This window comes from Cygnus atratus, chromosome 1 (genome assembly GCF_013377495.2).
Source record: "Cygnus atratus isolate AKBS03 ecotype Queensland, Australia chromosome 1, CAtr_DNAZoo_HiC_assembly, whole genome shotgun sequence".
Classification (NCBI taxonomy): Eukaryota; Metazoa; Chordata; class Aves; order Anseriformes; family Anatidae; genus Cygnus; species Cygnus atratus.
Genome location: NC_066362.1, coordinates 77695704 through 77708566, shown reverse-complemented (window position 1 = coordinate 77708566; position 12863 = coordinate 77695704). Strand labels below are relative to the sequence as shown.

At 38.0% G+C, this 12863-nt stretch overlaps 1 protein-coding gene across 13 annotated transcripts in view; it reads left to right on the top strand.

Moving 5' to 3' along the window:
* Positions 1–12863, top strand: part of SOX5 (SRY-box transcription factor 5) — a 641693-nt gene that overhangs the window by 382431 nt on the left and 246399 nt on the right. For 10 of the 13 annotated variants that reach the window (XM_050715320.1, XM_050715327.1, XM_050715319.1 and 7 more), the window contains one exon: positions 3086–3317. In XM_050715320.1, coding sequence (XP_050571277.1) covers positions 3087–3317 — 231 coding nt within the window. In that variant the 5' untranslated portion in view covers position 3086. The remainder of the gene's footprint in view (positions 1–3085; positions 3318–12863) is intronic. The other 3 variants (XM_050715344.1, XM_050715341.1, XM_050715340.1) reach the window with 1 other exon arrangement.

Here is a 12863-nt window from a genome sequence, read left to right as displayed (position 1 = left end):
TGTGAAGCTATCAGTGATTTGATCCTTTGCTACTGTAGACTTTGGTATTTACTGTCCTTTTGGAAGACATTTCCAGTTGAAGTAGATAAGGATTATTTATTAAAAAAAAATAACTTGCAAAATAACTTGCATTTTCTTGTTGAAATTTCCTAGCTGTTTGTAAGCAGTAATTTCTGTGAAACCGTAATGTTTGTTTGATGTTAGAGGTGGTGATGAGATGTCTGAAAGGACAGATTATGCCTAACTCAGGCTGGCTGTGGGCAGAACTACCTGGAAGACGAACTGTGGTTGTTGCCTGTGCTGTGTGACCCTTACCCAGTGCTGTGCCACTGTTTCTTTGAGTGTCCTAGTCACTTGGGAGACTACAGCAGATTAGATCAGTAACTTTGCCTTCTTAGCCACATTAGCAGTTTCTCAGCCTTCTAGTATTATGATGGATGGGTACACGGCTTGTAATTTAAACAGGGTCTTGAAAGAGCTGTGTGAGGAAGGAAGAAGCTGCTGCTTCCTTCACTAGTTTTCTCTCTGGCCTACAGTCCAACCCATAGGATTTTTAGTTCTCGATAATTGTCTGTTTTTCCTCATGCACAGAGGTAGTCACCTCTATTGCCTTCTTTGCCTGTTTTTATAAATACCCTGTAAAAATGATGTCATCCCTGTTGGGAACAGGTGACAAGCAGAAGGTGGTGATGACCTGTAGCACCTTACTGTAGTGGAAACCGTATATGCATTATAAAGTTAGCAGAAGAGCTTTACTTCGACGTGGTAGTCAAACCCTCCTTGTGAAGCAGTGTGGTAGAACCCATGGTTGTTCTGGTTTAATATCAGTAGGAGATTTTCACACAACTTGGGTATAGAGTATATAAAACAAACCTTCTGTAGATGATTTACAATATTTTTAGTCATCTTATCAAAAATATAAGTATCCTAAAATATAGAACATTACTGTGCAATAACTGAGTAATGATTTTGTATCCTTCTCTTTTTGTTTACGAAAACTGAGACAACCACTTAGTGCTGATTGTCAGAGAGATTTTATGAAAAGCTAAGCTCCTATTAAGGCAGTGTTGAAAAAGAGTAACCAAAATGTTACACTCAGAATCAACAGAAAATTTATATCTTGGTGCAGTGCAATGCAAAATATGAATAATTCGCATTAAACTCAGGAAGGACTTGCATGTTTTCTGCAGAAGAAAAGCTTGGGATCTGTCACATAGCTGTAAAATGCTGACTTCAGTGGGCTTGTAGAAAACTGCCAGTAAGAGTCTATCTGGTGATCTCTGTCTTTATACATATGCTTCTGTGCAGACACGTAGGTGGGAAAGCCTAGAAGACAGAATTCAGGTAGGATGTATGAAGTGTTAGTCTGTTGGACTAAGTCAAACATTAATAGAAAATACAGATTGCTTCTCGATGTACAGGCAATAGGTGGTGTTCAGAAGAACAGGCGATGTGCAGCTGAGTATAGGCTCTGGTAGGGATTTTTTTATCTGATTTTTTTTTTTAAATATAATCTAACTTGGCTCAGGAGGTAAAGTGCAAAATGAGATCATTAGAAACAAAATAAGTCCTAACAAAGGGCTGTTTAAAGTCACTGTTTGTTTTCAGACCCAGTTGACTGCTGCTAAGAACCATTTCGTGCTCAATATGCCAAATCGTATGGACATGCTCCACCTCACAGCAGCCCCACACATGGTTCAAGAGACTGCTGGGCTTTTGAAATGCAGTCCTTTAACTGTGAAGTGGAAAATCAAAATGGGGTAATTAGAATCATAAATGCTAGATTTTTGAGGAGGAGCAGTATTACTTCAGCCTGTCTTTTCAACTTTTATGTACAATAGCCTTCAGTTTCCTTGTTCATAACTTCTATTCCATTAAATATTTCTCATTTTTCTTTCTTTTCTTCTTTTGACTTTGTCTGTAGGATTTGTTACTTTTCATTCCACTCCGTATTACAGATGCCCCAGCTTAGCACAGTGGCCCATTATGTCATCCGTGTGCATACCCTGATTTTTGTGAACAATGTTGCTGTAATTAATCCCAGAAGTCACTTGCATTTTAATACTCCACTGGACCACTCTATTTTGAGGACCACGCAGGAAGTGTTCTGGGTTCAGACTGACTTGTAAGGTTTTCAGTAGTGCCTGGTTTAAATGAAAACTTCCAAAGACATAAGGATTGTCTCAGCCTTTCTGAAAGGTGAAGATGCACACATATTATCAAAATAATGTTAGAAGACAATCTCAAAAAATGGGAAAGTGGGCCTGAATTTTGAGTCAGGATTTGTGGGTGTTTTTTATGGTGTGTGCTGTATGTATCTTCCCTTCCTATACTTTTTTATATAGAGATGTGAATTAGGTTTATATGTGTATTTTTCTGATCTGGCTATAGGTAGAAAGTTTAGGATATCTTGACAACAAGTCTTCATTCATTTAGTAGAACCTTGTATTTGTGTTGTCAAAAAGCTTAGATTATTAATGAGCAAATGTTTAATTGCTTAATTATCACAGATCTGTGAATCTGAAAAGAATCTCTCAATGCGACTGTAACACACTATCGTTTGCATGGATGAAGTTTTATATACACAGACATTTTGACTTGACAGCAACCTTTTTATTTTATTTTATTTTATTTTATTTTATTTTATTTTATTTTATTTTATCAGTAATGGTTAAATACATGCAGATGGTTATTCCTTTAAAGCTAAGTTGACAATAGCTTGTATCGGGAGACATTCTATCTTCTTACAGTCTCTTGGAAATGCAAAACCAGATGGGTATTTTTTTTAAAGGAATTGCATTTCATTATACAGTCTTCTTAGGTGAATTTTCATGTTTAAGAAGCAAGAATACAAGAGAGTGCTATATTAGTGTATTATTCTCACAACAAACAAGCCACTGTTCTGTTGCTACCTGCTTGGCCATTGTTCCCGATTGTGTATGCTTTGCAGTGGTATTTGGATGGTTTCCTGCTCTCTGCCAGCACAAAAAAGGCATTTTTGTTACAATGGCCCCTAACCACACAATGACGGCATTAAGGATTTATTTGGAGGTTTCATTATTTTCTCCTCTTTTGTTCCTTCCAGGATGTCTTCCAAGCGACCAGCCTCTCCGTATGGGGAAGCAGATGGAGAGGTAGCCATGGTGACAAGCAGACAGAAAGTGGGAGAAGAGGAGAGTGACGGGCTCCCAGCCTTTCACCTTCCCTTGCATGTGAGTTTTCCCAACAAGCCTCACTCTGAGGAATTTCAGCCAGTTTCTCTGCTGACGCAAGAGAACTGTGGCCATAGGACTCCCACTTCTCAGCACAACACAATGGTAGGTTTGCTAATGGTCTATTGTGCTTACATCCATTCTTTGAATTCTGCCTCTACAGTAGTTTGGCATCCAGATCTGTACCTTATGGAGTATACAATGCAGAGTTACACGTACAGAACATGCTACAATAATGTGAAAGCTCTGACCTAGCTGGACTGTCTTTACCTTCCGCTACAAATGCCAAATCCCTGAGAGTGCAAACTCCACTTTTCCTCACCTTTGCCTGCTGGCATTTGGGGTGCTAAAATTTTTTAGCTACATCAATGTGAATTTAAAGTGTGTGTGTTCAGCAAACAGTAAATGGTTTTGGAACACTGTAAGTGAGAGTCATGTTTGGCATGTTGTCTGAAATATCACCCCAATGCCAAGTTTATGCAATAGTGAAGCACAGAAGTCTGTATAAAGGGTAAAAAAAAAAAAAAAAAGGAGAGAGAGAGAGAGAAAAAAGAAAGAAAGAAACTTGCGGTTTTGTCTGAGGTGTATTTTACATGCCACACATACAAGGAAATTTACTATGTTTACAGTATTAAATCAGCCTACCACTGTTTCACATATGAATTACCACCTTTTTGTGCACTTTACAAATGACTGTGCACTTCAGTCACCACGTTTAGCGGCCCTCTGGAAGTCCAGACCTGGCTTTATGTAAAAGCCGACAAACAAAAAGGATGAGAAAGCAATGCCGCATTCCTAGCTAGTAATGTAGTGTCACTACTGTGAGGTGACATGTTTTGACCCTTAATGTAGAGTACTGTGATATGTTTTTATAAAGGTTGAAAGGTGCAGGGAAAGGCATTGAAACCCCAGGACTTAGGCACCTCGACAAAGCTGTCTGTGTGAGCACACTTACACAGCTCTTGCCCGTTTCCAAATTGACTGCAACTTTTCTCTTAGTCGCCCACTTTGACAAGGGCACTGACAATTTCACTTTAAGTGAAGATAATGAATGGACCTGCATATTTGAAGGCTTTTAACAAGGCATCGCCAAATAGGTGATGGTGTGTTCTCATAAAAGCCTGCAACAGCTCCATAGTGGTATTTAAGCCCTTACAGCTCATTATGCATATGTAACAAGCCCTATGTAAAAAGCCTCAGGGATTATTATTTCTCGTAGGACCAAGCCACAGGGTATTCACTGAAGCTGCTCTCCTAAACAAAATAATTCACTGATCCCAATCCATTTTTTCTTCCTTTTTAGTATAATGCTTAAGTTCAAACAGTGGTTCAGAATATCAAATTTTGTTTTATTTTGTGTTATTGCAACTTCTAGTGAATAAAGAGCCTCATTGGGAAAACTACTCATGGACAGAAATGTCTTTTTTTTTTTTCTTTTTTTTTTCTTTTTCCCTAACTTGCTTGCTTCTGATCCTTTATCATACATTTTGTGGAGATGTAATTCTTAAATATTCAGTACCAGCCAGGTACTGGCTAACCAGGATGTTAGAATATGTAACTGGTGTATGAGCTTTGCTGTATTTAGGCCTATTTTAAGAGAGTATATTAAAGTTAAGAGACTGTTCCTGTCAACACTTAAGTCAATAGGAAAAACTTGTGATGACTCCAGCAGTGTAGAGTCTAATGAAGTAAGAACTCATTGTCTGCTAAGGAGCCCAGCAGGCATATTGTAGTTACACCTCACTGAAACATTTAACTGCTGTTTAACTGATTTTAACCAGCCTTTCTATTCATTTATAATTTTTGAGATCAAGAAGTTTAGCTGATCATCTAGTGTGACTTCTTGTTACGAAGGATATGTTTAATGTGATGTGAAAACAGTGTATTATTTCTCTTCATAATACAAGATACTGTATTATTGCATATTTTAGACAGTTTTGCCATAGTAGTGAGATACTGTAGGGTCATTTGAAGCACTATTTGGGGTTGTAGGGACTGCTTTTGTCTTCATACATAAGAAGAAGAATATTTAAGAATATTTAAGAATATTTAAGAAAATTGCCAGTTTGTATGAACATGACAGTTTTGTAGTATTTCTGTTTTAAAGAGAAGCATTTAGTAAAACGTTATTACATAGGTAGGTCAGAAAGGATGTAGCCTCTGTGTCTCCAGAAATAAGGTTGTGATCAGTATAAATTAGTTAAAATATACGTAATCCCTCCCTTGGCCACTGTGGTATGTATATCTCATAAGAAGGAAGTGGCTGAACCTTGTCGTTGGATAGCTTTTAGATGACTTCAGCTTGTGTGATTAGCAGTTGCAAAAGTCATTCCCAATGAATATTCTCACCTTCACAGCAGCACAGAGGTTGTCTTAATGCTGTTTGATCTGATATTCTCTGCTATTTTACTGTCTCTGGGAAGCAAACCCAGGTGTGTGCGCACGTGCACACACCACTGCACAGTGCAGTCCAATACAGTTTTATTGATGAAGCTCCAGCAGTGTGCTTCACACTTCTTAATAGCTTGTCAGCTGTATTACTACACCTACTGACTGAGTCTGCAAGTGACTATGGAGTTCTCATTTTGTAGCCACACGCTGTCCTTAGCAGGGTACACTTTTACTGATCTCCCCAATGTCCAATAAGACCCCATCAGACATACAGCCAGTCTGAAATCATGCAGCGCATCACTGCTGAACCCCTCTCAGCCATACTGCTTACTGCAGATTGCTGGCTAAGACTTTTCTCCTGAGGGATTTCTAGGTAGACATGGTATATAGATCCACAGAGACCTTTCTGTGTTAGCTGCATGTACAACACCCATTTGCATGGGGAACAATCTCGGCAGATGAAAACCACAACCAAGGGATCTGGAAAAGATGTGCAATTACAAAGCTTTGTCTCATTGGTAGGCTGCTTAGCTGAATTCCTCTTGTCATCACAACCATCCTTGTCTTCTCATATTCTGCCTCAGCACTGTCTTGAAGGAACACTTTGGAAAACAATTTCAACCTTGAGAATCAATTTCTTGGCCTCACTTTTCTAGCTGCCAATTAATGCTCTGTTTCATAGGTTACTTCCAGCTGTGCTTCCTTTTATATGTCCTTCCAGGTGGGACATCCTAGGATCCTTAAGATAAAGAACTGATTGTAAGAGTGATAACTCAAGTTTGCCCAACTTAGACTTTCCAAAATTTAGCCTGTTGTAATTTACCAAGTTGTAACTACTCCTGCCTTTGACTACCAGCTTAGAAACACAGCTTTGAATTGCTGACTAAGTTTTTATAGGAAAAAGTTTTTATAAGTTTTTATAGAGGAATAATATAAGTTTTTATAGAGTTTTTATAAGTTTTTATAGAGGAAAAATTTTCAAGGAAGAAGTTTTCAAACCTTATCAGATTGGCAAAAAGCTGTGAAACCACGTCCTCCATCTTCACATAGAAAGATGGAAGATGCTAGAACTGCAGCCAGGGAGAGGTTTGTGCAATAGGTACAAATGCAGATGGTCCCGTCTGAGCATCAGGAAACCCTTTTTTTGCAGTGAGGGTAACTGAGCACTGGGACAGGTTGCCCGGAAAGGTTGTGGTTTCTCCATCCTTGGAGATGTTCAAAAGTTGTCCAGACATGGTCCTGGGCAGGTGGCTCTAGGTGGCCTTGCTTGAGCTGGGAAGTTGGATAAGATGAGCTCCATAGGTCCCTTCCAACCTCAACTGTGCTTCTGTGAATGGCAGGGGCAGCTGTATCCCATACTTTCTTCCTCTTGAAAGGAGAAACTATATGCTTATTTTAGCTAGGAAAGCTCTTACACTAGTAAGAAAAGAAACAATAAATTATCAGACTTAAACCAAAGGCTCAGAAGACAAATCAGACAATGGTTATCAGGGTGCCCCTAGAATGCTCATAGCAGGCCCTGAGCTTATCAGGGAAATACTTGAGGATTACAGTATCAGTCAATACCTTTTCTGATTAAATGTGTTAAGGCTACAGTGTTTGGATAGTAAAGATAGTTGTTAGCCCATCTAAGTTCTGAGAGTTTATTTTGTTTATTTCTGACTGTCTGCCTTACCATGTTGCTTAATGCTTTGTGTTTTTGCCATCTCTCAGGACTACTGATGTCACCAGCAGTGCCTGTATGCTAATTTCTGAACGTAAGAGATCTCTTTGCTAAAAGCACTGATTAAAGTATACTATGGATGTTATATACTGAGGTCAAATTTGACCATTTTTCATAAAGGTGTAATATCATTCAAATGCTGGGTGAGATGGAAAAGACAATAGTTCTGACCAAAAATCAAACTGGTAAAACTGTAATTGTGACACTATCCAAACCTTCCATACTGCATGACTGCGTTTGCTAGCCCATGTTTGTCCTGCCCTTTCAGTGGGATTTAGGATTCATTTCCAGCTGCGCTCTGAATTGATATGAAGTACTACAGTGCACTGTTAAATAGCTTTATTGCTTTACACTAACAAATGCTGCATTTCTGTGGTGGATGAAGTTACTCCTCTGGAAGTTGGGAAGAATATTAAGAAATTTTGATCATGTTAAGAATATTGCTTAAAGAGCTTACTGACACGTTGTCCTGTGCTTTTCCTCCACTTGTCCCAAACAGAAGGTTGCTTAATGCTGCATTTGAATTTTGTTGTTGCGTATGTCCTGGTCTGCATTTCACCTGTTGGTCTGGGTTTATCAGCTTGTGAATAGTGTTGGATCAGAACAACATGTGGCTAGAACACTTAGCTGCTATTCAGAAATCGTGAAGAGAATGGAAATCTGAATGTATGTAGCTTTTTAAAAAGTCAAATAGAACTCTAATTATACTGAGCTAAAGAATGCCTATAAAAAAAACCAAACACCACTGGTTTTAGAGAAATTTTAATTTCCAGCGTACCTTTGTGCATCAAGCTTAGGATAAGTTATTGTGATGGTACAATGCACAGTGTTGTGAACACCAGTGCTGTTATTGTGCCAGCTCTAATAATGAGAATTTCATTGTTTGGGGAGAGCAGTCTCCTACACTCTAGACAAAAGTGTAATTACTTTTGAACGATGTGGAATGTGCTCAGTTTAATAGCACGGAGAATAGATTCACAAAGATTCAGATAAAGCTAGCTTGGAAGCCATATGTGCAATGTGGCAGTATGAAATTGTTAGCAGGCACCATAATTACAACACACACACACACACACACAATTTCACAGTTTAAACTATAAACTGTTGTTTTTGTAAGAGATAGACAGGTTTATCAGAACAAGACTATTTCAATTAAAACAAAGCAGAAATGGTGGTAAGTTTACATTTGCCTTTTTTTTTTGATGTTCTTTCCTCCTTCTCTTAATGGTAAATTGATATTTATAAGATGATGAAATTGCATTGTTACAAACATTGCATTATAAATGTCATCACAAGAGTAGCACATGAAAGCAGTTTCCACAGATATAATTTCAGGCTTGCATCAGAATTTGATCTTTTCAATCTTTACACTTGCACTGTTGCAGGGAATGACTGTGCTGGTTACTAGGAAAGGGAACAAATAAAGAAGAATCATCCAGGACCCATCAAACAGCTGTAGAAGTTGCATATTGCATTATTTAGTCCTTAACCTAGAGAACTGGGCACAACCCTTGAGAACCAGGTGTAACAGAGCAAGAAAAAGTTTTGACACCTCTGATATATGCCTGAAAATATCTTTCATTTAATATAGTATAACCTGCCCTTCCTCCTTGTCGTGATTTATATTCTCTCCAATCTTGTCCCATTTGCGTTTCTACGTATTGCTTATAGTATTTAACAAGTACTTGCAAACTACTTGTCGTACAAGTCCTATATAGGGTAGGTAAACAATTAAAATATTTTCATCCTTCAGATGATGCAACGAATTAAAGCCATATCGCAATTCAGGAGCAGGATGTCAGTTTATGGAAGTTCTCTTGGCTGGTTCTCTATGAATACTCTATGAATACAGTGAATTTCACTTACTTGTGACCCTGGTAATCGATAATAGATACCTTATTCCAGCTGAAATAAATGGGCAGGAAGACTGGATGAAGTTTGAGATGGACTGTTGGTGTTTTCATCAGGCTCGGAAAGGTTCAAAGGTTGGTTAGGGGACAATAAATAAGTAATGAAGTAGGAAAACATATTTTTTTTTCTGAGCAGGAGAGTTAGAACTGCATTTAAAACAGTAAGTGAACAAATCAAGACCAGACTTATCATTTATAAATTGCCTGAAATACAGGGTGCAGATGACTGTAGTTTTTAAAGGCCATGAAGAGAAGTGGAAACAGCAGTTGTTTGTTTTTGCTCAAGATCATCTTACTGTGAAGCAGTCACGTTTTTAATGGATTCATTTGAATGCAGTTAAGCAGAAAATAATCAACAGAAAAGTAAACACCTTTGTTTTATAGAAGTGCTGGGAACTGTATGTATCCATTGTTTGCAAGTGATTATATGCCTAGGAATCAATTCATTGACTTCATACTGGAAAATATCTTCATTTAAGCTTCTTGCATAAATACTAGCAAAATCTAATTCAAGTGAATAGCTGAAAAACTGCACAGGAAAAAAGATAGGTAAAAGCGTAAAACCCACGATCCTTAGGAATATTTGAACCAGATGGTCTCTCTTAAGATGAAGAGAAAAGAGCTATCAAGTGCACTTGCAAAAAAATACTTAAGCCTTAAATGAAAAAAACTTGGTCATCTTTCTAGGCAAAGTAGTCAGCCCCAGGAATTCCACAGTGGACACAGTGGCTTCATTCCACATTAAGTTGAGGAGCACTGCTGAAAATGAAGTGGAGGGTGCAGAGAAAGCCTCATCAAGACTGCAAGATTGGTTTATAGCAACAAAGTAAAGAGACTATGTTTAAGTATTCCTACTTCTTGATACAGCTTTTGCTTTCAACAGTCAGTTCCTAGTGGTGACATAACCTTGGTAGCATGTGTGGTATCTCCGTCCTACTCAGACAATGGCTGTGGACTTTTTATAGTTTCTGCAGTCTAGGTCCATCACTTCTTGCACTCTACCCAAATTTATTCTGCAGTTCTTTCCTTTTTTTTTTTTTTCCCGGTGATAATAAATCTTTACAGTATTGCAGTGAGCCAGAGACTCTGATGCCAATAAAACACCCAGTTCTCCATGGTTCTGGAAAGAGAAGGCAACAAAGATGTAGTTAGTTCTCATGGTCTTCATTTCAACTGATGGATTTATCTCCTTTGGCCAAGCTTCTGCACAGTTAGGAAGTTTATGGCTTCGGGCTGGCAGTGTAACTACTATCAGAATAGAGAGCAGCACACCAGGCTTTCATGCCCTTATCTAACACATGATGAAAGGCACATTGGAATCTAAGTTGGTTATATTTTGCACCCTGTGTAGTTCTACTTCTATATACCACCTTGACTCATTTCTGCTTCAGTAGCTGCCTGTTTGTTTTAGAACTTCCAGAACATTTTTCCCCTTGTGCTTTCTGTCTGCTCCATATGCTTTTCATATCTACCTTGCTTCTTCCTGGCAGCTGGTGTGGCTTTCTCTCTTTCTTTTCACTGCAGGTGAGAAAGCCGCCTTCTATACTTCCCTCCGTATAAGAACACTTGCTATATCACTTTTTATCTGCTTGCAGTTGTCCTCTGAAAACCTTTTTCTCCATTACAAGTTTTCTTCCTCTGCTTGTAGTCATTATTTAACGTGGTCATTTTTATTATTTAATCCATTCTAAAGCATTTTAGTAAATAGCTCATATGAAGACATTGCACAATAAAATAAAGTATTATGCTGTTAACTTGGACAGAATGTCAATAAACTATGGTTGGTTTTTGATATGCAGCTCTACTTTCAGTGGAAATATACCAAAACTGAAATGCATTGTGAAGCATTGGTCATGGTTTCTTGATTTTCAGGGTTGCAAGGAATGCCTGTGATTATCAGCTCTGGCTCCTAGAAGTGCCAGAAACTTCTGCTACACTAAATACAATCATGTTTTAGGTCCTCTTCTCTAACTATCAAATGTTTGTGTTTGTAGTTGGGATGTTACCCACTGCAGTGACATTTTGAAGTATTTATTTCTTTTGTATCCTTTTTAATGGCTGAGTGAAAAGCTCTGTCATGTTTTTTGCCTTGTCTCTTTTAGGTATGTCTTTTCAGGTTATACAAATTAAGTTGGATTAGGCTGTGCCAAGGTGAGCCTTCTTTCTCTTTTTTCTCGCCATTGCAATGCTTTTGCAGATTCACCAGAAATAATGATGGTTGGAGTGGTAATGAAAATGTGGCTTCAGGCAGTTGCTAGCATTTAAAGTGTCATGTCATCCAATCATAGTGTTTTTTTTTATTTCATGGAGTTAACAACTTGCTCTTGTTTTGAGTATATCAGTGAAATATCACCTTCTTTTCCACTATCATCTTGGATTTAGTGGGTTTATTAAATTTCTCTGGAGGTTCATGGCTGGAGAAGAACCTGTGGAAAAATGGGGACTACAAATTTTAACATGGGTTTGCTTAAGTATGGGCATCTATCGTAGGCAGGTTATCTCCTAAGGCTTGTACAGAAACCTCCCTACACAAAGATTGACATGCAGCAATGTTATTGAACCAGCCAATGTTCCACAGTGTTTCAAGATAATTAAATGGAGGAAACAACCTTTCTTCAGTAAAAATCATCCTTTATGTTTAGTGTAGCGAGCTTGCCTGGATAGTTTGGCCAGCCCCATTTCCAAATCCACTTTAACACTGTTAAATTCTTTGTTTCTTTTTCCAGTTCATGTACAGTTGGGTAACCAGATAAGGCATTTTTGCCTTTTGCGGAGGAGAAGTAAACTCAATGAATCCTGTGAATTTAGCATCACTAGATAAAACAATAGACATAACTGAGTGGAGATTGTGCCCAGTTTAATTAAGGATAATGTTTGCCAGAGCACCGTAAACAATACTGTCATTATGTATGGAAATAGTCTGCTTCAGCATCCTTTTTTATGCTTTTAAATTGAGTCCACACCAAGGGGAAAAAAAGGGCTATAAAGATTAACTTTTTGTAGTTTGTACAGGCAACAGGCAAATTATATAGATTGTCTGAAACATAGACCAATAAAATCTAACATCAGACTGTTATTATCTTTATTTATATTGTGCCCAGAGCATGATTTATTTTTATAGAGACAGAAAAAAGAAACATTCCTGCCCCAGAATGCTTAGCTTATGACCCTGTTCCTGCAAAATGATCTGTTTGATTGGAACCTAATGCTGATGGTAGCAAGAGGGAGGGAAGGAGAGGTCACCAACTATAACTCCTTCTTCACATAGCTTTTTGTAGGATTGGAGTTTGATGACACAAAATAAGAAATATTACAGCAAAAGGTAAAATCTTTCTGACATCTCAAGTCTGAATTACTCTGATAGATTGTGTGTATCTATACACTAAGTCATATCAGAAGTGGAAGCTTGCATTGCTTATTAATATTGCTAGCCACAAATAATACAAAATATCTGTGCTTCAGGCCTTCTGTGTTGATTTTCAGATTGAATTTAAAGTGAGGGTTTCATCTCTGAAACCATAAGCGAAGCTTCCTTCTTTCTCATAATTCTTTCCATTTTAACCTGCTGCTGCTGTAATTAGAAAAGCTGCTGAGGTTTGGATCTTTCTGTGTTCAAAGGCAATAGCA